The 25,054-nt window shown below is 54.9% G+C and overlaps 2 protein-coding genes across 3 annotated transcripts; one reads left to right on the forward strand and one right to left on the reverse strand.

Annotated features, from left to right (window-relative positions):
• The first annotated feature begins 1,084 nt into the window (after positions 1–1,084).
• Positions 1,085–2,784, forward strand: LOC147224632 (5-hydroxytryptamine receptor 1A-like). Its single transcript, XM_086163654.1, has 2 exons — positions 1,085–2,242; positions 2,614–2,784. The coding sequence occupies exons 1-2, from the start codon at positions 1,085–1,087 to the stop codon at positions 2,782–2,784; spliced, it is 1,329 nt and encodes a 442-aa protein (XP_086019780.1).
• A 321-nt stretch (positions 2,785–3,105) lies between these two features.
• Positions 3,106–22,801, reverse strand: LOC147224633 (A-type voltage-gated potassium channel KCND2-like). Of its 2 annotated transcripts, XM_086163724.1 has the most exons (6): positions 21,155–22,801; positions 6,893–7,055; positions 6,377–6,475; positions 5,564–5,662; positions 4,640–4,860; positions 3,860–4,171 (listed from the first exon to the last, which is right to left on the reverse strand). In XM_086163724.1, the coding sequence occupies exons 1-6, from the start codon at positions 22,264–22,266 to the stop codon at positions 3,994–3,996; spliced, it is 1,872 nt and encodes a 623-aa protein (XP_086019850.1). In that variant the 5' UTR covers positions 22,267–22,801; the 3' UTR covers positions 3,860–3,993. The 2 variants fall into 2 exon arrangements, with proteins under 2 accessions (XP_086019851.1, XP_086019850.1); XM_086163725.1 differs by lacking the exon at positions 6,377–6,475 and having other exon boundaries at positions 3,106–4,171; positions 21,155–22,637.
• Positions 22,802–25,054: the final 2,253 nt, after the last annotated feature.

Consider the following 25,054-nt stretch of genomic DNA (forward strand, 5'->3'; position numbering starts at 1 on the left):
TTGGCTCCGAGCTTTGAGGGAAAGACAACTCCACGACAATCTGGGTTTGATCAGAAGACTCGTCTGCTGCTAGAAGATTAACACGCTTTCATGAATATGGATGAAGAAATAATACCGCAGAACTTCAGATGAGAAACTGGAATTATTCTTTTCCTGGATTCTGGGATTGTTCTAGATCTTTTTCTTGCTGCTACTGATGATACTTCATGCACCACTGGTCTCATGGTCTTCTGGTCCTGTGGTTCCATGGTCTCCTGGTCTTCTGGTCCCATCGTTCCATGGTCTCAATTCCAGATTCTTTTCTTGCCTTTTGTGGTCTGGTTCTGAAGACTGTGTGGACCACGTGAACGTCACTGAATGGGCAATCGGTACTCTCTGTTTTGGTGTAGATGGTTGTTTTGAGGGGGCCTTGTTGAGCTTAGAGTTCAGCTCCATCCCAGAGCTGACCAACACCAACATGGTGGGATCCAGGCTGGTAGCTCCAGCTTGGATCTATGTTCCGGCCCCTGAAAGAAGCCTTTGTCTGATATCCAGGTGTGACATCTAATCCCAGATTTGCCGCCACCCATGATCTTAGATTTGAAGCAAAGAGCATTTCACACCTTCTCAGCGGATGGGATTAAACATCACTGCTCTTATCCAGTGGCTCCAGGGGGTACATGGATCTCCATCTGGTCTGCTAATGCTGGCTTTTAAACTTTGGGAGATCCAGGATAGAGATGAGACCCCCCCCCAACACACACAGGGTATTTAAAGGTTGATATGTAGATAAGGAGAAAAGTGATTAAGTTCTGTTCCATTAGCAGCCCCTCAGATCTCCAGGGTCTCCTGAGAACTTCAGCTCAGCTTCTAATGACAGTGAGGAGGGAGAGCTCCCTGCTGAGCTGCTGCCGCGATCATGAGGTGGGTGGACGCCGGGTGACAGCTGCAGGCCTGCTGATGGTCGTGACCAGGGCATCGCTCCACCTCTTCTCACCATCCCTTCGCTCCACCTCTTCGCACCATCTCTTTGCTCCACCTCTCCGCTCAATCTGTCCGAGCAGGTCGGTTCAGAGGACCGTGATGTGACATCTCCGGCCCGGAGATGAGAGGCCACCCGGCGCCTTCAGGGGACTCTGTAAACAGCAGTGCTGGGGATGTGGAGGTTCCGGGCCTCCTGCTGCCTGCGGCCAGCGCCCTGATCCTGCTGGTCACCACCGCTGTGGGACTAGGAGCCAACAGCTTTGTCCTCCTGGCTATTTGGAACCAGAAGACACTGCGGACATGGAACAACGTCTTGCTGGTGAACCTGGCGGTGGTGGACCTCCAGCGATGCGCGGTGGACTGCCCCGTCCTCCTGGCCATCATCCTGACACTCCTCCGAGGAGGACGCACGTCCCAGCTCGTCTGCGATGCGCAGATGGCCTCCTTCTCCTTCAGTTGCGGCGTCCAGTTGCTGACGCTGGCGTGCATCAGCGCAGAGAGGCACCGAGCTGTGTCCCGGCCATTTGGCGCCGTCCGGAGCAGGAGACGGATCCTGGTCCTGGTTCCTCTTACCTGGACATTGGCTGTCCCGCTGCCCGTGTGCGGCTTGGTGCTTCTGAGGGACTCTCCGGTGTACCAGAGGTGCAGAAGTTCCGCGGGACCCGCCTTGTCCTACGACACCTTTGGGCTGTATGTGCTGCTGCCGCTGTGGGCGGCGAGCTTCAGCGTCATCTCTGCCTTCTACGCCCTCATCCTCCACCTGATCCGGGCTCACAACCGCAAGATCTTTGACAAAGGCTCGTTCCTTCCTCCTGGAAAACAGGAGGTCAAGAATGAGGAGAAGACAGCGGTTGCGGGAACCAGCAGAGGTGAGGAACCGCTGAGCTCGCCAAAGGTTGCACCACGGGACCTCGAGGGGTCGGCACGTCAGACTTTGGAGAAGATTGAAACAGGGCCAGCTCCTCCTGCGGTCCGGCCCAATGGGTTGTCGGGCGCTGCTGTTCGGGGTGCAGACAGAGACAGAGGAGAAACACCCACTGCATTGTCTCCTGTGGCCGCCCCCGACCTGGAGTACCTCCCTGGAGCCGGGCAGCAGCTGGAGCTGCAGGGGCCCGTCTGCATGATGCCTTCAAAGAGCAGCAGGGAGAAGAACAAGAAGAAGGAAAGTAAGACGGCCAAACGTGCCGCTTACATCATCTTTACCTTCCTGCTCCTCTGGCTCCCGCTCATCACAACCATCCTGGTGAACTTCATCGTTTACAACAACAAGAAGACACAGGTAAGGAGATCATTACCTTCTTCATCATCGTCGCCATCCTCCTCCTTCTCCTCCTCCTCCTTCTCTCTCAAAATGAAAAGTTACGCTCCTCAACAAAGATGTGATGAGGAGTGTGAGAGTGTCAGACGTAGGTTGGAGAGGTTGGAGCTGTCATGATGAAGGACAATACTCTCTAGCCTGGAGGCTAGAGGTCTCCTCTCAGAAATCTTTGATTCATCATCACTACAGAACACAGCTTATGAATAATGGATTTTCCGTCATGTCAGCTGACAAATGTGACGAGAACCTAAACACCTCGAGGAGACGTGACCCAATCAGCTGGAGGTCCTGCTGCTCTCTAACACTCCTCTCTGTCTTCTTGACTTTTTCAGACCAGGACCTCCCAGGATCTGGAGATCCTCTCTGTGTCCATTGAGTATGTCACCTCGATGACCAACCCCATAATCTACGCCGCAGTCAACCCCCAGTTCAGGACGGAGCTCCATCGGATCAGGAGCAGGATCAGAAGCCGGATCAGAAGCACCTTCAGCCACAAGTCGTAAGTTCTGCCCGGAGACAGAGACACCATCATCTCTGGAGTGTCTTCAGACAGCCAGGAGCCGCCTGGACCTCCGTGTGGATGTCAGGCCTATGCTTCTGTTCTGGCCTTGGCTCCTCCTGAACCCACAGCCGCCTGCCGCTCCAGCTCAGCGGGAAGTCTCCTGTGGAACGGGCAGAGCCCCTGTGGAGATCCTGGGCCCACCGCTGGGCCAGTCAGGTCCTCACATGTCCGCCTGCAGAAGCCAATTATAATCCCAGCTTCTAATTACAGACCTAAAATTAATGTTACATAACCCCCCCCAGAAGAAAGGAAGACCAATATCTTCAGGAGGAGCTTCCGTATTTATTTCACCCACCGCACCAGATGCACACGTTCCTCTGTGACACAACCGCTTTTCGCTCAAAGTATGGTCCAGGTCAACACTTAACCCCGAACCCACAAACTCTGCCGGCCTTTCCTCCACCCACCTCCTCCAGCGGCCCTCCAGCAGAAGGAGACGCTCTTTAAGAAAACAGACGTTTGCAGTGATAGCATGCAGGTCCTCCATTCAACCAGAGGACGGACACAAACAGCAGCCAACAACCGTCAACTAAATCTAGAAAGAAGAGGGTCTGATGGGGTGGGGTGGGGGGGTTGGGGTTATTTACAATATGAAAACATGAAAAATGTACAAAATGGCGTCAAACACGGTGAAATGTCAGCAGTGGTCTGAAGCGCCGTCAGCAGGTCGGACTCCTCTGTGTGCATCCCCACCCCCGAAGGAGGGGGGCTGAGGCTGAGAACGTCCACTTGCTCCTTCACCTGGGGGGGGGTGTAAGGGGGTGGGGGGGGGTCACTCCACCGGGGCCTTCAAGACAAACTACCAGGTGTGCTGCGGGTGAGGAGCGCGTTTCTATGGCAACAGCCCCGCCCACTCAATATTCACAGGGATGGCGCCAGTCGATGGATGCGTGTGCTTTGTTGCCGGGGTGACCGTCAGCCCCCCCGGCCTCATGACCTTGTGACTTTTTCAAAGAGGAGTTTCTTTGTGTGAGCCGGCCTCTCCTCCTCGCCCGGCTGTGCTTCGACAAGACCCACCGCCCCCTCTGGGCGGCCACAAAACTCTAATACCATGCAGAGTCTGACATCATGAGATCACCACTTCCACCGGCGTCCCTCTAGGTTATGGCAGGTTGATGCTCGTGGTCCTTCTCGCAGAGAGGCGGGACGTCTACAAGGCGGACACCCGAACGATGTTGCTGTGAGAGTAGGCGGCGGTGCTGGTGGAGCCATCTCCGTCAACGGGGGCCGGCGCGGGGGCCGAGAGGCTCACCATGGACGGGGAAATGTAGGCCTCCTCACACTTCAGGGGAACTGTCTCGTCCAGCTTGGCGTTCAGGCTGGAGCGGCTGCGGACAGAGACAGGGGAGCAGATGGCAGGACATTAACATGGTCACGCGACAGGCGCGTCACGTAGACCCTCCAAGCGTAAACCTGTGTCCTGCCTGACCCTCAACGCCCGGCAAGAGACTGGAGAGAAGAAGCCTCACGGAATCCATCTTTTCAGCCACTTAGGGGTTTCTCACCCTGAATGGAGTTGCTCCAAAACTGAAGATCCCTTCTGCTTGGTTCTGAAGGTACAAGGACTGTTTGCCGCTGCTCTTCCTACTAAGTCTGAAGATCCTTAGGGATCTGAACAAAGCCTCAGCTGGGACAGCGAGAGTGGTTAATGCTGGAGGACCTTATGCAGGAACAGAGTCAGAAGATCCAAACCACCAAGTCCGGATTCTCAGAGGAAGGCAACGTGAACTAACTGGACCTCGGTGCTTCTTACAGTCTGTCGTCACGTGCGTGTGTGTGTGTGTGTGTGTGCCAACCTGTTGGACACTGGCCTCTCTCGGATCTGGATGGTGCTGAGCTCCTGGTTGTTGGTGCTGGGCAGGCTGAAGCTGTTCCTCTTGCGGTGGCGGCGGCAGCAGCAGGAGCTGAAAGTGTGCGGCGAAGAGGACAGCGAGGAGCTGCGGGAGCCTGACTTCTTCAGCACTGAGATCTCCATGCAGTTGGCCTGAAACGTCTGTTCATCCACGAACTCGTGATTCTGAGGGGGAAACACCGGGGTGTGAGCCCAGAAGCTTCTCTCGCTCGCATGAAGAACAAGGACGGAGAAGATGCAGAACCCTCAGAGACACTGCTCCTGGATGGAAATTAGCCGTCGATGGACCAGAGACACTTGGGCCAGATGTTGATGTGAGGAACCATCTGCGGAAACGTCCTCCACCACTGTCTCTGTGAAGAACGAGCGGCACCCGAAGGTCATGTTCCACATGCGTTCCTCCATTGACCAGCGGGGGGCACAGGAGCACCGCGAGAGGGCCTCTTGACCTCCTCTCGGCCTCCTGTCAGCGTCCTCCGTCAATCGCCCCACCCTCTGCTCCCCCTCCCGGAGCAGAGGGTGGGGCGGCAGGTGGGACAAGCCCTGACCCCGACCAGTTCGGGCCCGGACGGGTCCCGGGCCTGCCAGCCATTCCAGAGTCTGCTACGCCTGAATTATAGATGGGGGACAGTTGAGCGTGTTTAGGGGTGTTATCTTTAGCTTGTTGCTGGCGAGGTGAGGGGACTTGGCCTCTCACAGCACTTTTGCTGCTATTTTTACCTTGCACACATTAAATAGACCCCCCCACTCAGCCCTCCAAAACCCCAACCGACTTTACACTCCAGCTTGCTTACACAACAGCCGGGTGAGACAGCGTTCGCATGTGTGTGCGTGTGTGCGAGTGTGTGTGTATGTGCGAACACGTTACCGTGGCCTTCTCCAGGCAGTGCAGCAGGTGATGGTGCTGGCTCTCGAAGGGAGGGCTGGAGGTCTTCCCCACCAGGGCCTGTCCCGCCTCCTTGGAGGCCTTGCCACAAAGAAGGTACGGGACAGAATGAGAGAGAACAGAGCACGTGGTAAGAAGTTTCGCAGCCCGGCAGGTTGAGGAGAAGAGTCTCAGGCACGGCTGGCTGATGTAGTGGAGGACACACAGCTGGGTTCGGAGATGAACGGAGACGGTGACCACGGGGACTTTGGATGGAGAGTGAGATCGGCCGGAAGGGCCAAGGAAGCCCGTCAGGAGGCCGACGGGTTCGGGTGCAAAGAGCAGCGGGGTGGCCTGACGCAGGTCCGACGACCGGCACCAGACACAGCACAGAATCCAACCCACAGCCACGGCACACACTTTATGGAGGGGATGTGGTGTTAGTCTGCTCTGGAGGTCACGGCAAACACACAGCGGGCCACACACAAGAGTTTAGAAGAGATGCAGGCCGAGCGCCCCCCCCCCCCCCCCCCCCATCCCAAAGCCCCCCGGGCCCCTCCTTCCCCTCCAAACCCTGCAGGACAGACATGCAGCCCGGTCGCGGGTCAGCGTGGCGTTCGAGGCTCCACCGTGGCGTAGGAGAGGACAGTTACAAGGAAGCACTGGAATGACAGCAGCCCCCGTGTCCCAGCATGAGGAGCCCCCCCCCTCCCCGAGCGTGGTGGCATGGCCCCCCCCCACCCTGGTAGAGCGGCATGCAAGAATCAGCCTGGCCCCGGACGGCCAGCCCCCCGAGCCGCTGCTGGGCCCCGTTACCTCCTCCAGCGTGTCGATCAGCAGCCCGTTTTGTTTGTAGCGCATATACGCATTAGTGCCTCGGATCTTCGCCGCACGGATTCTAGCGAGACGAGTTTTCTGTTTGAACAAACAGACCTCTGTTTTAGCCTCGGACCGTTTGTCTGGCCCCCTAATTGGCTCCCCCACCCCACCCCCACCCCCCAGTGGTGGCAGTACTTAGCAGAGAGGAGCTACGCTAAAGCTACCATTAGAACATTGCGCCTCAGCACTTCCACACTTCCAGGGACGAACATTGCTACTGAACAGCTGCTGACATTTCATTCTCAATATTATCTGCCGGGTCTTTGTTCTTCTCTCCTTCTCCGGCAGGAACAGGAACACACCCGGGGATGTCCAGCCTCCCAAAAACACACCCACATACACACAATAAAGGATTAGCACTGAGGAGATAGTGTCCTCCTGCAGAGCGTGGAGAAGACAGGCAGAGGACAGAGGCAGATACGAGGAGCTTGAGGGAGGGGGCGGAGTTGGTACCCTCTGGGCTCGCCGCTTCTCCGCCCGTTGGCTCTGGTGGTAGATGCGGCTGAAGTTGGACACGATGACTGGGACAGGCAGGGCAATGACCAGGACGCCACTCAGCGAGCAGATGGAGCCAAACACCTTCCCCACGATGGTCTTCGGGACCATGTCCCCGTACCTGGAAGACAGACAGCGAAGGGTCAGCCCTCGGGGTCAGACACGTTTCACATTGTTTTTACGCTCCTGAAATAGTTAGCATGACTGCGGATGCTCTTCTGAAGCCAGCAGAGAAATAAAAAGGACTTCTGTGTGTCTCTCCTTCCTAGCCAGCTTTCTTTGCGCCGCTCTGATGTTCCTCGTTCGCATGTAAATCACACCTGCTAGAAGAACCTCATTTCACACGTCTTCACCAGATAACGCCCCCCCCGCCGGGATCGCGGCAGAAGAGGATCTCCAGGGGAGGCCTCAGGTCTGAATGTCTTGAACATGCCATGGAGATGCAGGGTGTGGTGACGCAAGATGTTTGAGGAGCAGTAATGGATCCTCTGTGGTCAGTGCAGCTGACGGCGCCCCTGAGAAGACACTTTACTTCTCAATATTATGCTAATATCAGAGCAGCTCCAAACAGCAGCAGATAATTCAGGGAGCGTCTGTCAGCTCCTCTTGTTAGGGAGATGAATGTGCCTGTCCTCCATCACACCGGTGGGCCTGTCTGAGGCCAAGATAAAGTCCAAATTAAAGTGTCTTCAGACTGGTCCTTGCTACACGTGTAACTGCAGACTCCTTCGGTGCACATGATGTCATCTGCAAGTTGTAGCTCATCACGTATGCTTTCTGGCTCAGACGCTGCCCCACACCTCCTTCCATAGTTCTGCAGTAACTACCTCTACTCCACATTCCAGTGGAACACAACAATAATGCCACCAACATGTCAGATGTGATCAGATAACATTGAGGAACCTCGAACCCTGGAGGTGTCTGTGTGAACTTGTCATTGCAAAGGGGTTTACAGGTCTGCGGTGCAGCTCCTCAGGTTCCTCTGAGCTTCGCGTCACTGTTTGCTATTGTGCCACAGAGCAGCTACTCCTGTGTGCATGCTGGCATTAGCCCGAAGGCTTGCAAGCTTGATCTGGGGAAGGAGGATAGTACTTGTCCACTAGGGTGCATCCATGTACCACACCACACACTGATGACATACTGTGATGAAGAGAAGTCTGAAGAGGTCCACCTTGGCCTCCAACAACGTGTGCACAAACACACTCAGAAGACAGCACAAGCAGCGAGGTAAGGCCGGAGATGGAGAAGCTGGTCTACAACGTCGTGATCTGGTGGGTCAGGTTCCAGGAACATGAGCTGGAACCGTGGACTTGGTCGCCTTTTCTCACATTTGTGTCTCTTAACGGGTCAGACCAGACCTGGAGCCTAGGCAGAGTGCAAGGAGGATGAGCCTCATGAGTGACACCTAGTCACGATACAGAGGACCCTCATCATGGACAAACCCTCAGCTTTGATGTTCTTCTGCCGCTCAGCAGGAGGTTATTATTCACAGTCACAACGCGGTTGGGAGCAACCGTGATATCTCAGGGGTTCTCAAAAGCAACCAGGCCATCATTGGGCCGCAACCCGGAGGTCCTGCAGAGGAGCATGTGGGGGGCCGAACATAAAGCCAAATGATGGATCGGGATGTCCTCCCGCAACTTGTGGAGAGCCCCTCGAGTGCTTCGGACAACCACAGGACTGCAGGTGGAGTGAGATGAACGATCCAGACCCAAAAGGCCAAATGAACCAAGAAGATTGTCAGATACCCAGAGCGAGATGAACACTGGCAGGAGAATATCTCACCCAGGCAGTGCGGCGCCATCAGACATGAAGATGTCTGGTGCCTGTGGCCGGCTGCTGGAGCCATTAACCTCGGGCCTCAACGCGGCAGGGCTTTCAACGGAGACACCTGAAAGTGGGCATTTTAATATCACGCTTGACGGGACGCCGCTGACGGCAGCTCGCCAGGAGATGAGCGATCGCACACAGATGTCCTCACTTCCATGCCTCTTCGCAGGTCAGGCGTTTCTCCTGAGTCCGAGCCCGGAGTGGGTATCATCCGGGAGAACATTAACGAGAGCATGCGTGGAGGCATGGAAGCTGGTGCGTGGCAGTGGCACGCTGCAGCTCTTTATCTTCACCATGGCGGTGAAAAAAGGAAAGAGCGCATCCTCGGGGGAGAAGCACGAACGGTGAGGGATGGTTCACTGGGGACAAAATGAGATACGCAAAGCTCCGCCTCCACTTCGTGCAGGAGGCGGAACCAGTGATGTCCCTCTTTGCTCCTGCCCTCTCCAACCGACAGGAAGCTCCAACCCTCACAGCCACCAAGATGGATGGTAGATCTTCATCGCCTCTGCATAGGAGGGAGAGGACCATCGTGTCTCTCCCCCCCCCCCCCTCCCTCCGAAGGTGCATCGCCCAAGGATTCAAACCCAGCACCGAGAATGCAGGACAGGTGGAGAACAACCGTGAGAACCCTAACCTTAACCCCAGCCCCTGACCTGCGCCTGAGCCTGGGCCTGAGCCTGGCAGACTGCCATTGGGGCATCAGGGCTCGTCTGCAATGCCTCGACTGCTATGACAGGCAGCGGGAGGGGCACGCCCACTCACACAGTGCAGGGATACGGTGTGTGTGTGTGTGTGTGTGTGTGTGTGTGTGTGTGTGTGTGTGAAAAGGCCTTTAATTTGACATGTAGCTAAACCAATCCCTCCTTCCAAAAAAAGCAATCTTGCTCCTTGATTGTCTTCCAGAACCCTGCGTCTGAAATCTGACTGCCATCTGGTCGCCAGGAGGAGGGGGGGCCACGGCGACGGCAACCACAACAACAACGACAACCATGACAACAACAATGACAACCACGACAACAACCACGACAACAATGAAGACCAGATCTCTTCAGGACTTTCCAGACGTGGTTTGCCTGTCTGTCTGGAGGAGAGCACCAGTTTCTCCCCAGCGAAAAGTCCATGTTTTAGTGAGTCCTGCGATTGGAGAACCTGATTCATGTTTTGACAGGGAGCAGGAGACTCTTCTACCAGATGTTCTTCAGCTCCTAATTTATTAGTGGGTCCAATGCCCAAGAAGCAATACATCCAAATGGCAATTTTCACATTCTTGAATTGGAGGAGCAAAAGTAGCTCTCATTGAGCTCGGAGGGATAGCTTGTGGAGTCGGAAGATCTCCTTCCATGAGGCCAAAGGGGATCTGGGGACGATTGTGGAGCTGCGAGGATTCCAGGGACTCCCATGTGCCTCCAAACAAGGACAGTTGGAGTCCAGGACAGTCCCTGGTTCAAAGTTTCTTGAACGAAAACAACATAAACCTTCTTTTTCTCCTCCGGTCAAAGCCATTGAAATGATGTCCTCAGGGTGGAAGGACACCGGTAGTCAGACATTGATCCGCCTCCTCTGCTGCCCACAAACAGACCTCTCCAGAAACCTCAGCGAGGTGACCGCAGACCTGGGCCGCCAGGGTTCCTGGAGGCCTCTAAGCCGGAGCTGGTGTCCCACTGACAGCCACCTGTGGCATACAGCTCTATGCAGACGATCGAGGTCTGATAAGGACGGTGGCAGCTCCTCAGCGAGAAGAGCTTTGTGCCTGCAGCATCTCAACATGAATGAGAGCAGAGCAAGCTAGAGCTCCTCAGGCCCGCCAGAGGCCCCGCCATCCGCGGGGGCCGAGACGTCAGATCTGCTCCCGAGGAGGAAAGTCATCTGATGAATGCACTGAGCCTTCGCGAGGTTCAGCCCATGAAGGAGCGTGTGCTCCCATCTTGACTCCTCTCATTGCGATAAGGGCTGCCATGGCGATAAGCACTGCTATGGCGATAAACGCTGCCATGGTGATGACTGCTGCCATGTGATAATCTCAATCTCAGATTAACACCCCCCCACCCCCAACCCCCACACTGCCTCGGCAGCTTGTCATCTGCTGCTAGAGGAACCCGTCCTGAGGCTGGAGCGGGGAGCTCCTGCTCCTAAGACTATGATTGGGATGCATACACAACGGGGTATTTGGAGGTATCGCTCTGCTTTGAGGGGCAAGAAGGTCAGCTAAAGCTCCACTGACCTGTTCTTATAGCTCCCGGTGCCTCAAGGGTTCTGAAACCCGTCTCTGTGTAGTTCCAGCAGAACTCCTCAGAACGTAACTGCCTCTGTTGGTTCTGGCTTCACCTTCATCTCTGTGCTGATCCACCAGAAGACCAGAAGGTGGAAGAGAGGGTGAAGAGTTATCCACCTCAACGTGTGAATAAAAGGGAGCAGTGATGGAGCTGGCACCTCCTTCTGCTCCCACCTGGAGGACGGACCCCAATCATCAGGCTCAGGTTGGTAGAATCGCGTGGACAAACATCTCACCTCGTGAGGGAAAGGGCCAATGTCTATTGTCAGATTTATTCCCCTGCTCCTCTGCGTCTTCTGCACCTTCTAATCGCCTCCGGGTCTGGTTTTACATCACGTACAAATTGTCCCACAAAAAAGAGAAGAATCTCAGAGGGACTTGTTTTCTTCTTCCTGTCCAAACTCTGGTTTGAAGAGTAATGGTCCGGGTGAGGAGGACATTCCAAACCCATCTCTCAGAGCTGACACATCTGATGAAGCTTCACACTGACCAGCTGAAAAAGGCTGTAATTTTGTCGCAGTGGCGACAAGGACCAAATGTTCCTTGCACCTCCTCCTCCAAGTGGGTGAAGGAGCACAAACTCCATCCTTGCTGACAGTTAAATAATAGATTGACCAAAAAATGTAATTTTCCCCCTGAACTCCGTCACGCTCGTGCAAGTATGAATCCAGGATCTCCAGGAAATGGATGACACCGTCAACGAGTCACCGATGAATACTAACGACGGCAAGAAGAGACATACATTCTGGAGGATTCATTTATGAAGACCGCGAGATTCAGGGAGGACCTGGTGGTGATGTCACATTAAGGACCTTCATGAGAATGGAGTCTTTAAAAATAACAGGGGTTCTTCACCTGCCATCCATCAACAGAGCAGACCACAACAGCACACACGATACACACACACGTACGATACACATACACCAACACACTGACACACATGATACACACCAGCCAGCATGATACACACACACACACACACACACACACACACACACACACACACACACACACACACACACACACACACACACACACACACACACACACACAGCGGCATGAAGGGGTGAATGAGAGAGAAGTTTGGCCAATGGTGAAACCCCTGCTTCTCTCCTGACACCCTGCTACCCTTCCTCCTTCCTCCTTCCTGCAGCGACCCTGCTCCTGCAGAAGGCTGGGCTGCAGAGGGTTGGGCTGCAGAGGGCTGGGCTGCAGAAGTTTAGGCTGCAGAAGGTTGGAATGCAGAAGTTTGGGCTGCAGAAGGTTGGGCTGCAGAAGTTTGGGTTGCAGAAGGTTGGGCTGCAGAGGGCTGGGCTGCATCGCCGCTACAGGATGGCAGAGGTTTCACAAAGCAAAAACACAATAAAGGAGCGTGTCGGCGGGCGTGGATTAGGACTGTGTGGGCCGATAGGACACTCTGCCAGCCTCTGATACACATCGGCCCGGGTGGGGGGATTATCCTGCAGGATTTTCTCCACAGGTGATAAGGGAGGCGCGGGGAGTGGGAGCAGCACGCTGGGAAACGTGGAGCCAGGAGAGCGGAGATAGGAAGCCGGAGGAGCTTCGGACACATCCTCCCGGCGGACTTCGCCACGCCGTACATGCGTCTGATCCGGCCGGCGGACACGGAGGCAGATAAGGCATGCGGAGTAATCCTGGCACGGAGCTCCAGCAAAGGCACCTCTGCCTGGCGCTCACATATCAAACATGTATTCCCTCATCCTCCAAATCCCGGCTTAGCCCCCCCGCCCCCCAGCCAGTTATCACCGCGGCTTTGACATTAGCATGCAAGGCCGTCCTCATTGGGGAGATCTTCTAAAGAGTCAGGGATGATAAGAGCTTTCTTCTCCTTGCCTCGTGACTTTGAATCACCCTTCATGTGCCTGGACCCACCAGCCTCCAAACCAGTAATAGAGATGAAACTTTCCTCGATCATCATGCATGGCAAAGAGCGGCCACGCTTCACATTTCCCTGTTCTTCTCATCCTCCATGCTCTCTTCATCTATCCCTGCTGACACTCCAGAAACAACTGCTGTGCTTTGCAAAAAAAGAAGCCCCTTTCCCTGCTGCAGCTCCACGCCCCCACCCTGATTACAGCATCCATGACGCCGCCGCCGGGTTTCTTCATAATCACCTGAATCACATGAATGGAGGTTCTTCATCAGGTTTTACAAACCTCCAATTTCCTTGGCCATCTCAAACCCATGCAGATGAGAAGGAGGGCCTTCAATCTAACCACTGCTCGAAGCTGAAAATGCCACTTGGTCCCATCGGTCAGGTTCTGCCGGTTCTACGGTTCTTCTCCAGGCAGGATGACATGAGAAATAAAGCCACAAAGGACAGAGGAAACAAAGGTTGACATCTTAATCGTCTCGCAGGCCAAATCTAGAGGGTGTTTGTCCCAGGATGAAGGAGGAATGTCAACTATCTCAAGAGCTTTAACAGTGAAGAGCTGCAGTTTCTAGTGGTAGAACGTTGTCCAGGAACCATATGTGACCAGCGAGGGGAACATTAACTGAGAGGAGGGACCTTTGAACCTCCTCAGAACCTGGCATCAAGGTGTAGAACCTCTGTTCAGAGGGACCCTCAAACCCCCTGGGTGGGGCTGAAGAAGAGGAGAGCACTCAGACAGTGTGAATGGCAGCCAGATGACATCCAGGACCAGGAACCATGGAAAACTCAGGGGGGGGGCTGCTTGTCCTTTCCAACAGCTGCTGATTGGGCCTTTGGGTGTGGAGGGACGGGGGGGTGGAGCTGGAGCTGCAGTCACATCCTCCTCCATCTCCTTCACCTCCACCTTGCTGCGGGACATCATTACTTCCTCCATCTGCGTCCTCCTACTTCAAACCACAACGCCACCCAAAAACGTCCGAAGGCCACAAGCAGAGAGGTCACCTGCTGACAGAGAAGGAGGCGCAGCCTGGATCACCCTGGCCCCCTCATGGCTGTGATTGACAGCTTGGCCATCTTCAGCTGGGCGGTGGAGGAGCAGCAGAAGGTGGAACCTGCTGCTGACAGGTGCTGAATGGAGGCTCTATATTTAAGCCCTCTCTCTCTGTTCTTGGCTGAAGGCACGGCCGGGCTTTGTGGGACGTCTGCCCGTGGAGCTTCAGACAACAGAGGGAGATATTTATACTCTGGACATGAAGAATCAGTGAGGAATCCGACTGGCGCCCCCCACCCCATCTCAGCCATCTCCTCCACCTGCTGGCCTCCACAGGCTTCCCTCCACGCTTTAGTAGCAGCTCTCCAAGATTAGACGGCCATCCTCAGGAACCGAGGAGGTAGGAAGTCCATCTTCACTCCTGCTAACCGGATTTCTCCATCTGTTGAGGACCACAAACGGTCCTCTGGGAGCGCCGGGGCTACACCATCTCATCAAACACACACACACATCAAGGATGGACTTCTTGGAGAGCTGCCATTCCAGGCGCTAGAAGACTGCTGGCTGTTTGTGTGTGTGTGTGTGTGTGTGTGTGTCTGTATGTGTTGGTGTGTATGAGTGTGTCCCGGTCACATGTCCACCGCACATACACGTCAAACGAGAAGGTCACATCTCCAGAACATCCACAGAGGGGCAGAACCTCCTGGAGAACTTCCTGGGAATCCCGATACTTTCTGATCATCACTTCTGCAGCGCAGTGCAGAGGATGAGGAGAAGAATGAGCAGGAAAACGCCACGTATGGAATTTCTGGATTCTCAGTTTGTCCAGAAGAAGCTCCTTGAGGATCTCCAACTGCAGCTGAGGAGGTAGATCCCTCTGCATGAATAAATCAGACACAGCAGTTGCTGAGATGTTGGAAGTGTAATAAAAGTCCAGGTGTATTATGAAGTGATTAGAGAGTACACGCAGTAAATGTTCCTCATCAGATGTTTAACTACTAGACGTGGCTAGAAGACCTCCAGGAAGCTGTCCAGGCGTCCCGGCGACACACGGACATAAACTAGGGTCCATTAACCTTGCAGCCAGCCTGTCGCCATCAGAAGGTCCCAGCAGCAGGCCGAGGGCTGGAGACATCTGAGGTCGTTTGGTGTTATTGCAGCTCCGCCGCCTCTAACGGTCAAAGCAGATGGAGGACAATAAAAGTGTCATCTCCATCTCCATCTCCAACTCCATCTCCATTCCCCAGGATTTACTGCTCAAGATGGTAGCGCTGGAGGTGATGTAAAGCTGGATGGTGTGTGGTCTTGCCCTTACACAATGTGAGAAGTAACATGACTCAGGTAAGACCCTGGCTCCAGGACATCTGTCGTCATGAGGACAAACATAAGCTCAGATAATCTGACCTGATCCACAGAACCTCCATCAGGAGATTCGGAGTCGTGGGTTAGTTTCTTCTCCTGATGTCTTCTGGAGGACCAGTCTGTGATGTTCATGAATTTACATTCTCCAACCAGAATAACAGCTGGTTGGAGAATGTCTGCACTCCAGAAACACACATCACTCTTATAGGAGGAGCTGGAATGCCGGGCTGAGGTGTGAAAACATGGCGTATGGAGACCAGAAGGACCAGGGTGTAGACCAGGCTCTGATATGCTTGGAGAGAAGAAATGATCTTGCGGTGGAGGAGAAGCATCCCCGGAGCTGGTGGCCTGTTCTGCTCCAGTTTGACCAATTGGCCGACATTAGATGATTCATGGAGCTATTTATAGACATGGAGAACCAGGAAACATCTGCCCTGCGTCAGGATGACAGGATGACATCCTTCATCTCAGCATGACCTCCCTGCCCGGAAGACAGGAGGAGGCTCTCCAAACCTCCACTGAAACGGAGCAGAACCTCTTCTGGTTCCTCCTGGAGTCCATGAAGCTGGAGGCAAAGATCTGACCATGGAAGGGGGTTGATGGCGGCAGAAGACCCTCTGTGTCGTCCGGACCTCCACCCTACCTTCCCAGTGAACCCTCCATCACCAGGAGGCTCTCATGCCTGGTCAGAAAGCAGATCATCACCTCTGTTTTGATGTTTCCAACAGGCCTCCATCTAGGTCCATCCAGGTCCAAGTGTCACCATCAAAGTTCCACTTCTGACCCAGAAGGTGGAGATGAGAGCGGCTGTCTGTGTCCATTACAGCTGGCAGGAGGCATCATGGCAACGCCACACACCGTGAAATCTGCTGGAACAGGGGTCTGCAGATGATGCAGGAGGTGGAGGTCTCTCCATGTGAAGTAAGCTGTCTGAGTCTGGAAGCTTTGCATGAGCAGGATCTCCACCATCTCCCCACGCTGGGCTCCTTAGACTTTCTGGAGTCTCCTGTGAGAAGGTCCAGCCAGGAACATCTCCTCCATGAGGTCACACATACCTTCATATGATCATCTGAGCAGGCTCCACCCCCTGGTCTCCTGCCAGGCTCCCATCATTGACTGTGGCGCTCCAGAGACTAGGATGAAAACCTGGAAGTGGATGCTGCTGTGATTAGAGCTGCTCTGGGCTCCTCCAGACCGTCCTTCTCCTGGCCTCCACTCTTTCAACCCCAGAGTGTTTTTGGTCCCGCAGCCTCCAAACTTGTTCTCCTCCCCACCCAGAATGTCTCTGAGAAGGAGGGGGTGGGAACATTTAAGTCTGACACTTATCTCATTTGGAGCGCTTGTGGCCTGTGAGAAGGTCTGATGATGTTGAAGGCCTTTCCTTCTTCACTCCTTCTGACAATGAGAGCCTCCCTCCTGATCTTACTCTGAATCACAGGAACCAGCCCCAGATGTCCAACCAGCCCCAGGTGTCCAACCAGCCCCAGATGTCCACCCCTCCAATTTCATGTTTAGTTGGAAGTTCAGCCCAAATGAATTTGAAGATTTCCACTGTAAATCATATCAACGGAAAGCTGATCTGCTTGATCTTCACGTTCATTAATGACAGATGGTCTTCAGTTAGAAGGAGACTATCACATCAGGGCCACCGTGGTCAGTTCTGTGCAGATGAGCCAGAGGAGGAGGACTCTGGGATTGGATTCATAGTGTGATCCTCCACTCTCCACCCCCTTCATATCTCCTATCTGCTCCGGCAGATCATCTCCAGAAGGCAGGCGATATGTCCTCCCCCCTCAGCGGCGTGGAAAAGGCTCAGAGACACAGGGGAAGGGAGCCCTTTGTTTTCCGGCAGCACACCCTCGGAGGGACGCTCATTTCCTTCCAGAAGGTCCATGAATCTCTGACGTTCCTTCCGCACCAGGAGGAAACACTGAGCGGCAAAAAACCTGCCGCCACTGGCGTATTTCAGGTCCCGCAGAGCGCCGCCCACTTCCTGTCGGAGCAGTAACTCAATGAACCCCTTCCTGCACCCCAACGGCCAGTGGGACGGCCTGTCCTTCACATATGGATTATTTATTTATCTGAGCAGAGCCACTGACGCATGGCTGCTTTTAGAAACAACACGCACACACACACACACACACACACACACACACACACACACACACGCACACCTGCCTCAACTGGCAGACATGTGGTTCATTTGGTGTGTGAACCACATGAACCAAATGAACCACATGAAAACAGCAAACTACAATAAACCAAAGACTAGAATAAACTGCGATCCAACAGGAGTCCAATGAGGTACAGCAGTGTGTTCATCTTCAGCAGTGCCATGGGGTCCACCGGTGCAGCGGGATGCTCCAGCGGCACCGGTGGTCCATGGAAGTGAGGTGGTGAAGGAGCCTCCATTTCCCTGTTGCCAGTCTTACCCCGATTAAAGAGGGAATCCGATCCTCCCTTTCCAGTCTGTTCCAGCTTCTGCCAGTGGGTCCCTGTCCGGGGTCACCGGTCAACACAGGGCTACAGAGAACCTCCACTGAACGCCACAGGAGGTCTTTCCTACCTGAGGCTGTCAGACTTTTTAATTCCTCTTCCTTCAGCCGAAGGAAATATTCAAATTTTTGTACTTTTTAAGACCTTAAAACACTTTATAGCCTTGACTTTGACACTTTATAGTTTTATTTATATTTCTTATTCTCCCTCCTTCCTACTATTATTTATTATTGTTATGTTTTACTTGAAACTCTGGCACAACAATTTCCTTCGGGATAAATAAAGTTGTTCTTATTCTTATTCTTGTAGGACCACAGAGGACCTAATAGGACCACAAAGGACCACAAAGGACCTCATAGGACCTCAAAGGACCTCAAAGGACCACAGAGGATCACAGAGGACCTCATAGGACCACAGAGGACCACAGAGGACCTAATAGGACCACAGAGGACCTCAGAGGGCTGTCTCAGCCCCCCTCATGGATCACTGAGCTTCAGATGTGTGTAACATGCGTGTGTGGTGTGATGTATTCCGTGCACAGCGAGTGGCGCGCAGTAAATCCTCAAACGCTCTGGATGGGCAGTGGGGACGGGGCTTCTCCTCCAGCGCCAGGGCGTTTGTTTATCCAGGGTTGTGCTTCTGCGGAGGGCCCCACAACTGACTCCTGTGCTTTTCAGTTTCATCTGATGTGCACGGTAAAGCGCACATATGCTCATGCTCCGCGGTTTAGAGCTTTGTGGGCGGGCTCCAACCACCACAGGGTCGGGGAGTCAAACCGGCGAGTGTGATAATGGTGATCCCCCCAGTGGTTTATGGGCCCTGCACTGACCCCCGCTGTCTGTTAACCTCGCCACGGCCGTTCCATAAATCCTGTCCTGAAGGCTTTACAGGGCTCGCCTGTCAGGTCCTTGCAGGAGCATTCACTGGGCGGAGCCGCCGTGCTGACAAATGACGCGGTGATAAATTCTGTGGAGTGACTCCAGTGTGCGGCGGCAGGACGGCGCGCACGGCAAATGTCACGCTCTGCCAGAAACTAGAACGATCCCTGCCAAGGGCGACGTCCAGGAGTAACATCTGCATGTCAGCACAGGGAGCAGAGGTGCATCAGGTGAGCTGCTCTCCTTTCTATTGCAGGCAATGTCTGTTTGTGTTCGGAGGACACGCCCCCAGACCCTCCAACCCCCTTCCCCTGTGGGTTGCGCTTGATTTCCACTGTTTTCACAGCTGCTCTCCACAGTGCACTTCATTACACCTTAAATCACTTAAAAGATCTGAAGCACCAAAAATTCCCTCTGCAGCTAATTTGCCCTGACCGTGGCTCTTCTCAGCGTCCACGGTTCCTTCCTACCACCGAATTGCAGCGTCTGCGAAAAGGAAATGTCCTGCGGGCCTCAACCCCCCAGCGAAGGTCCGGGTGGACTGCTCCATCCAGAGCAGCCTCTGCCTCCGGGCTGAGGAAGACGGGCCAAGCGCGCCTCCCTGCTCTGAGCTTCCAAGCCTCTGAGCTGCTAAGCCTCCAAGCCTGGACGCACGGATGTGACATACAGCTGCACAGCTATTGATTCTTCATCGCTCTCCTTCCCTGGTTCAGCCCGTGACCAGGAGCTCGTGCTCTGCCAGTGTCTGCACGTGGATTGGCCCCCGGGGGGCCTGGTTTACCTCCAGAAATTAAAACCGTACACCAGGGAAAGGCATTATGATCGCAGGAGGGAGGAACCTCCACACTAACGAACATCACAAGGGGGTCGGAGGCCGTGGCACGGGCCTCGGTAACCCCTACTGGATACCCCCACCTCAGAATGAAACCACTGTTTGCGCTCAGCCCCGCACCAACAACCCCAGCTGATGTGCATCTGAAGGTTACAGGGGGAGAATATTGAGCAGACAGCAGCTTGCCGGGGGGTGTAACAGATATGTGCTTCACACACACACATACACACACACACATACACACACACACACACACACACACACACATACACATACACATACACATACACATACACATACACATACACACACACACACACACACACACACACACACACACACACATACACACGTACACACGTACACACATACACACACAGGCAATGATAGATGGGGGAAGGAGCCGACTATCCTTCAGTGAGGGCTTTCAGCCTCTCCACTGGAGGTCCACAGTACAGCATTCTGCACCACTGCAAAGCCCCGGGTTCGGCTTGCAGATCCTTCAGTGGCGCCGTCACACCGCACAGGGAGTGCGGGGACGGCGGCCTGTTCTCCTGGGGACGCCCATCTCTCTAAATTTCATTAGAGGCGACAAAACGGGAGCCAATGAACGCAGCATAACCTCTGCTAAGGAGTGGGACCGGCCTTCTCCACCTCCATCCGTATCACCGATCTCGCCGCCTGGCTCCCGTCCCCAGACCCCAAAACCAACCCAGCCTCCACCCATCACACTCCGCAGTCATCTTCTCCGCAACTACATGGCTGTGGACTCAGAGCAGGAGAGGGTTCAGAAGACAAGGCTTTGTGTCTCCACAGCCTGAAAGCAGCTCCGCTTGAAGAGGACGTGCTGATAATACATATGAGTCTACATATGAGTGTGTGTGTGTGTGTGCGTGTGTGTGTATGTGTTAGAGGATGAAGGAGTCAAAGTGCTGCATCGATGCAGATGAAGGGGAAGATAAAGATGACGAGAAGCTGCATCACCCAAAGCCCATGGGTTCATCAGAAGATAGACCCATTTCCTGGTTCTGGCTGAACTTTGAATCGCGACGGCACCACTGCCTCAATCTCCTCAGCACCCCCCCCCCACACACACACACATACACCACACACATTTTCACATGAAGACCACAGGAGTTTCACGGAATTCATTTCAAGTTCAAGCCCCCTCATCCCCCCTCACAGACCCCCCCCGCCCCCGCAGCAGACGTGGATATTTTTACACACACATTAGGAACGGTCTGATTGTTGTGGCTCCAGGCGCCACCTCCATTCCACCGTCCCCCCAGAGTCCGGACAGATGGCGGCCCGCCGGGTCCACACACAACTTTTTAACACTTGGGGGGGGGTGTTATGATAATCGTGGAACTAATAACAGGCGTGGACACAAGTGGCTGAGTTCATCAATACGAATTAATTTGATGTCATCGTTTAATCATCAGGTGTGAGTGTGGGAGGGAGTGTGTGTGTGTGTATGCGTCTCAAACCTGGGACCATTGAGGTGCCCAAATATACTCGACCCTGAGCTCAGACATGCAGGCTCCCTGGGAGCGAGCACTGCTAGATAAAGGCTGCTTGTAATAGCCGAGCTCATTGGGAGTCCTTGAACGCAGCACCGCCCGGCAGACGACCCCCCCCCCCCATCATATCTGACCCACTTACCCCAGGGTCGTCATGGTGACGATGGTGTACCAGAAAGCCGCCGGAATGGACGTGAACTTGCTGGCTGGGGAGCCCTTCTCGGCGTAGAACATGACGGTGGCAAAGATGATGATGGCCATGGTGAGGGAGAAGAGCAGGAAGCCCAGCTCAGAGGCGCAGCTCTTCAGCGTGTAGCCCAGGATCCGCAGCCCCGCCGAGTGCCTGGAGAACTTGAAGATCCTGAAGACCCTGAAGACCCTCAGCGTGACAAAGGCACCGCTCACCTGGTCGTTGTCGGTCATGACCAGGCCGATGTAATAGGGCATGATGGCCACCACGTCAATGACTGACATCACGCTCTTCACAAACTTGTACCTGCTGGGGGCGGCGATCAGGCGCAACAGGTACTCCACCGTAAAGATCATGACGCAGGCCGTGTCCAGGCAGAAGAAGGCCAGTGCGTAGCGGTCCCCGCAGGAGACCTCCTTGGACCTGTTGGGCAGTGTCCCGCACGGCACTGTCTCCGCCACGTTGGCCATCACCGAGATGGCGATGAAGAAGCCTGTCACGTAGTAGAAGACCAGCGCCAGGGTGGAGGTGTGTGGGTTCTCAAAGGCCCTCCACAGGTACTCCCGGAAGGTCAGGTTCACCGGCGTGATGTCGTTGCTCATGTCCATCTCGTCATCGTCCTGCAGCCTCTCAGCGTTCTCGCGTCGCCGGTCCTTGTACTCCTCGTAGCAGCAGTCCCCAATGATCTCAGGGATGATGCCGAAGAAGGCCAGCTCCTCGTCATAGGCGGAGATGCACTCCTGGCGTGGGTAGTGCAGCTTGCCGGTGCGGTAGAAGTTCAGAATGTGCCTGAAGATGTCCGGGTCGCGGTCAAAGAAGAATTCTCCGGTCTCCTCGTGGAAGAAGAAGTCCTTCTCGGTGCTGCCCAGCAGGGTGTCCGGGTAGCGCTCCAGGGTGGTCTTCCACGTCTGGAACCTAGTGCCACTCACGTTGAGGACGATGAGCCCGTCCTGGGCTTTCCTGCGGTCCTGGGGGGGGACGGGCATCGGGGTGGTTGCCACGGGCATCCAGCCGATGGCTGCTGCCCGCGCAAACGGGAGCCACGCCGCCACGCCTGCCGCCATGAGCCCGGATGTGTCGGCGCTACGGCGGGGAGACGAATGGCATCTGCAGGGTGAGGAACGTCCGGTCCGGGGGGCCGGAGGCAGCCGGTCCAGGGGGGCCGGAGGATGGCGGGGATCGGGGGGGGCGGCGGACGACGGCGGAGGAGCAGAGGAGGGGGGGGGGGGGCGTAGAACGGCGGAGCTCCTCTTCCTCACCGAGCCCACTTTGCGGCAGAACGCGGCGCGGGGGTTTTCACTCCTGAGCGAAGAAAGAACCGCGGTTCCTCAGGAGCCTCTCGGAGGAACCGAACCGCTGCCAACCCGCGGCATCAACAAGTCCCGGAGTCGGACCTGCAGCTCCGCGGCTCCCACTGTCTCCGCCTACCGACCGCAAGGCGACGGCATCATCCGTCCCTCCTGCAGCCGCCGCAGAGACTCCTCCTGGACTCCCGCCTGCTGCAGGACCTCCTCCTCTTCCTCCTCTTCCTCCTCCTCCGCGACGACCTCCTGCAGGAGAGGAGTGTGCTGCGCTTCGCTCTGCGCCGCGGATCCCTCCGCCGCCGAGCCGGGGACTAATCTCTGGAAGGGAGGCGGCGGCGGCTCCGGCCCCAACCTCGGTGTGTGTGTGTGTGTGTGTGTGTGTGTGTGTGTGTGTTTGAGAGAGAGAGAGAGAGATGGAGAGAGAGAGAGAGAGCGAGAGAGAGAGAGAGAGAGAACGAGAGAGAGAGGAGGGAGAGCGTGTGTACGCGCTTCTTCCCTATCTTGCACTCCTCCAGAAATCCCTCTGCCACAATGCTGCCTGAGCCAGGACCCAAGAATCCACCTTAGCCTCCGCCTGAGAACCCACCTTAGCCTCCACCTTAGCCTCCGTCCAACCTGGTCCCTGTAAGTAAACCCTGATGCTGGATGGATATACGTCGTGTGACGGTGTAGATGATATAGATTCTAGATAGGTCATTTCAGATTATGTACAGATAATATGCGGAGAATATTCACATTCTATATTAAATATATATATGGTTGTCCCTGGGTAGTGGACACTGCTTTGCCTCTAGTCTCTGTCCTGATGTTTCCCTGAGCCCACCCCTTCTAAGGCTAAACCCTTTCTCACCAGACGTCGCCTGTTCCTCAAGAATCGCTCGAGGATCGAGTACTTGCACCCTCTGGGTGGAGTTGTTGATGTTGCAGCTCGGTCCACACCCACCTGTTACAGATTATGTCTAGATTATACAGAGGTGGTACCTTTAAAGGACCAACTGGCCCAAACATCTGCTCATGGATCCAGATGAGTACCCTGTGTGGGGTTTCAAGGACCTCTATGAGTCCTCCATGAGTCCCCCATGAGTCCCCATGAGTTCCCCATGACCCCTCTCTGAGTCCTCCATGAGTCCCCCATGACTTTTCCATGAATCTCCCATGACTCTTCCATGAGTCCTCCATTAGACTCCAATGAGTCATCCATGACTTTCCCATGAGTCCCGCATGACCCTTCCACAAGTCCTCCATAGATCCCCCATGACTCTTCCATGAGTTGTCCATGAGTCCCCCATTGGTCCCCCATGACTCTTCCATGAGTCCTCCATGAATCCCCATGACCCTTCCATGAGTCCTTCTTGGGTCGTCCTGGCAGTGGGACCTGTGAGCCTCAGGCTCTCGTCCCTTGGGCTTATGTTTGGCAGCACCACCACAATCATTTGAGACTCTGGTGTGGTCCATGACAGGGCCCGTCAGGGGTAAAGGTCACAGCAGTCCAGGTCTGGCTCCAGGTAATGAGGTGACTCCAGGATCTCCTGCTCTGCTGCTCAGGACGCTTTGCTGTGCCTGGTTTCAGCACCACGGACAGGGACAGCTGCTCTGCAGGCCACAGCCTGAGGACAGATCTCCACGCTCTGGTGCTTAAGGAGGGTTTGCAGTCGTATCTAAACACACCCTCAGCTCAGCTCCTAGGAGACGGATGGTCTCTCCCATGGTTGCCCTGGACTCCTGGCTCCAGAAGGATGTGTGGAGGAATCCTCCGAAGAAGATCCACAGCTGTTGCTCTTTTCTACGCCTCGGTCATTTGGAAAAAGAAGCCGGGGGCAGGGGGTCTCACTGAGGAATAATCTCAAGGGAGGAGAGGGTGCTGACGGACATGAGGTGTTCTATCCTGGTTCTGGGCTCCTCGGCCGGTCCACCACTCCCACAGCAAGGCTCAGCCCCCTCCAGTTGGAGGGGGCCAGCGGGATGAATGACGGTCCGGGACTTGTCCCATTAGAGCCCGCTGAGTGTGTTGGCTGGCCGCAGGCCAGAGCTTGGCTCGGCTTGGCATGCTCCAATACTGGAAAGGTGATCTATGGTCCACCTCGCAGAAGAACACGTGCACATGGACTGAGTGAGAAAAAACAAAGCTAAACCCCTGGAATGGAAGCATGGCTGTGCGTGTCTGGAGGGGGGGAGGAGGGGGTCGGCTCCATGAAGTTCCAAGGTTGTTTCAGATGATTGGTGTTGACACGGAGCTGCACAGATGATTTAATTACATTGGCTGTTTATGGATTTACACTTTGGATCCAGTAATTAACAGCCTCCCTAACAAGGCGGAGCAGCAGCACCGATGTTCCCGTGTTTTCTGCCCATTGATCTGCCGTTGGAGAAGAGCTCTGTGGAACCGCATGTCTGAGGAGACGAGCGTGGCGTGGGCCCGTCGCCTGGGCCTGCCGAGCGGCGCCTGTTGACTCCTCGTCCGCTGGAGCGTTTGCTGCTCTGGGGATAAGCTGCTGGAGCAGGACGGCGTCGGTAAACAGCTCCTTAAGTGTGCCTAGCATTGAAATGC

Source organism: Fistularia commersonii, chromosome 17 (assembly GCF_037954325.1).
Source record: "Fistularia commersonii isolate RoL2024-O1a breed Wild chromosome 17, RoL_Fcom_v1.0, whole genome shotgun sequence".
Lineage (NCBI taxonomy): Eukaryota > Metazoa > Chordata > Actinopteri > Syngnathiformes > Fistulariidae > Fistularia > Fistularia commersonii.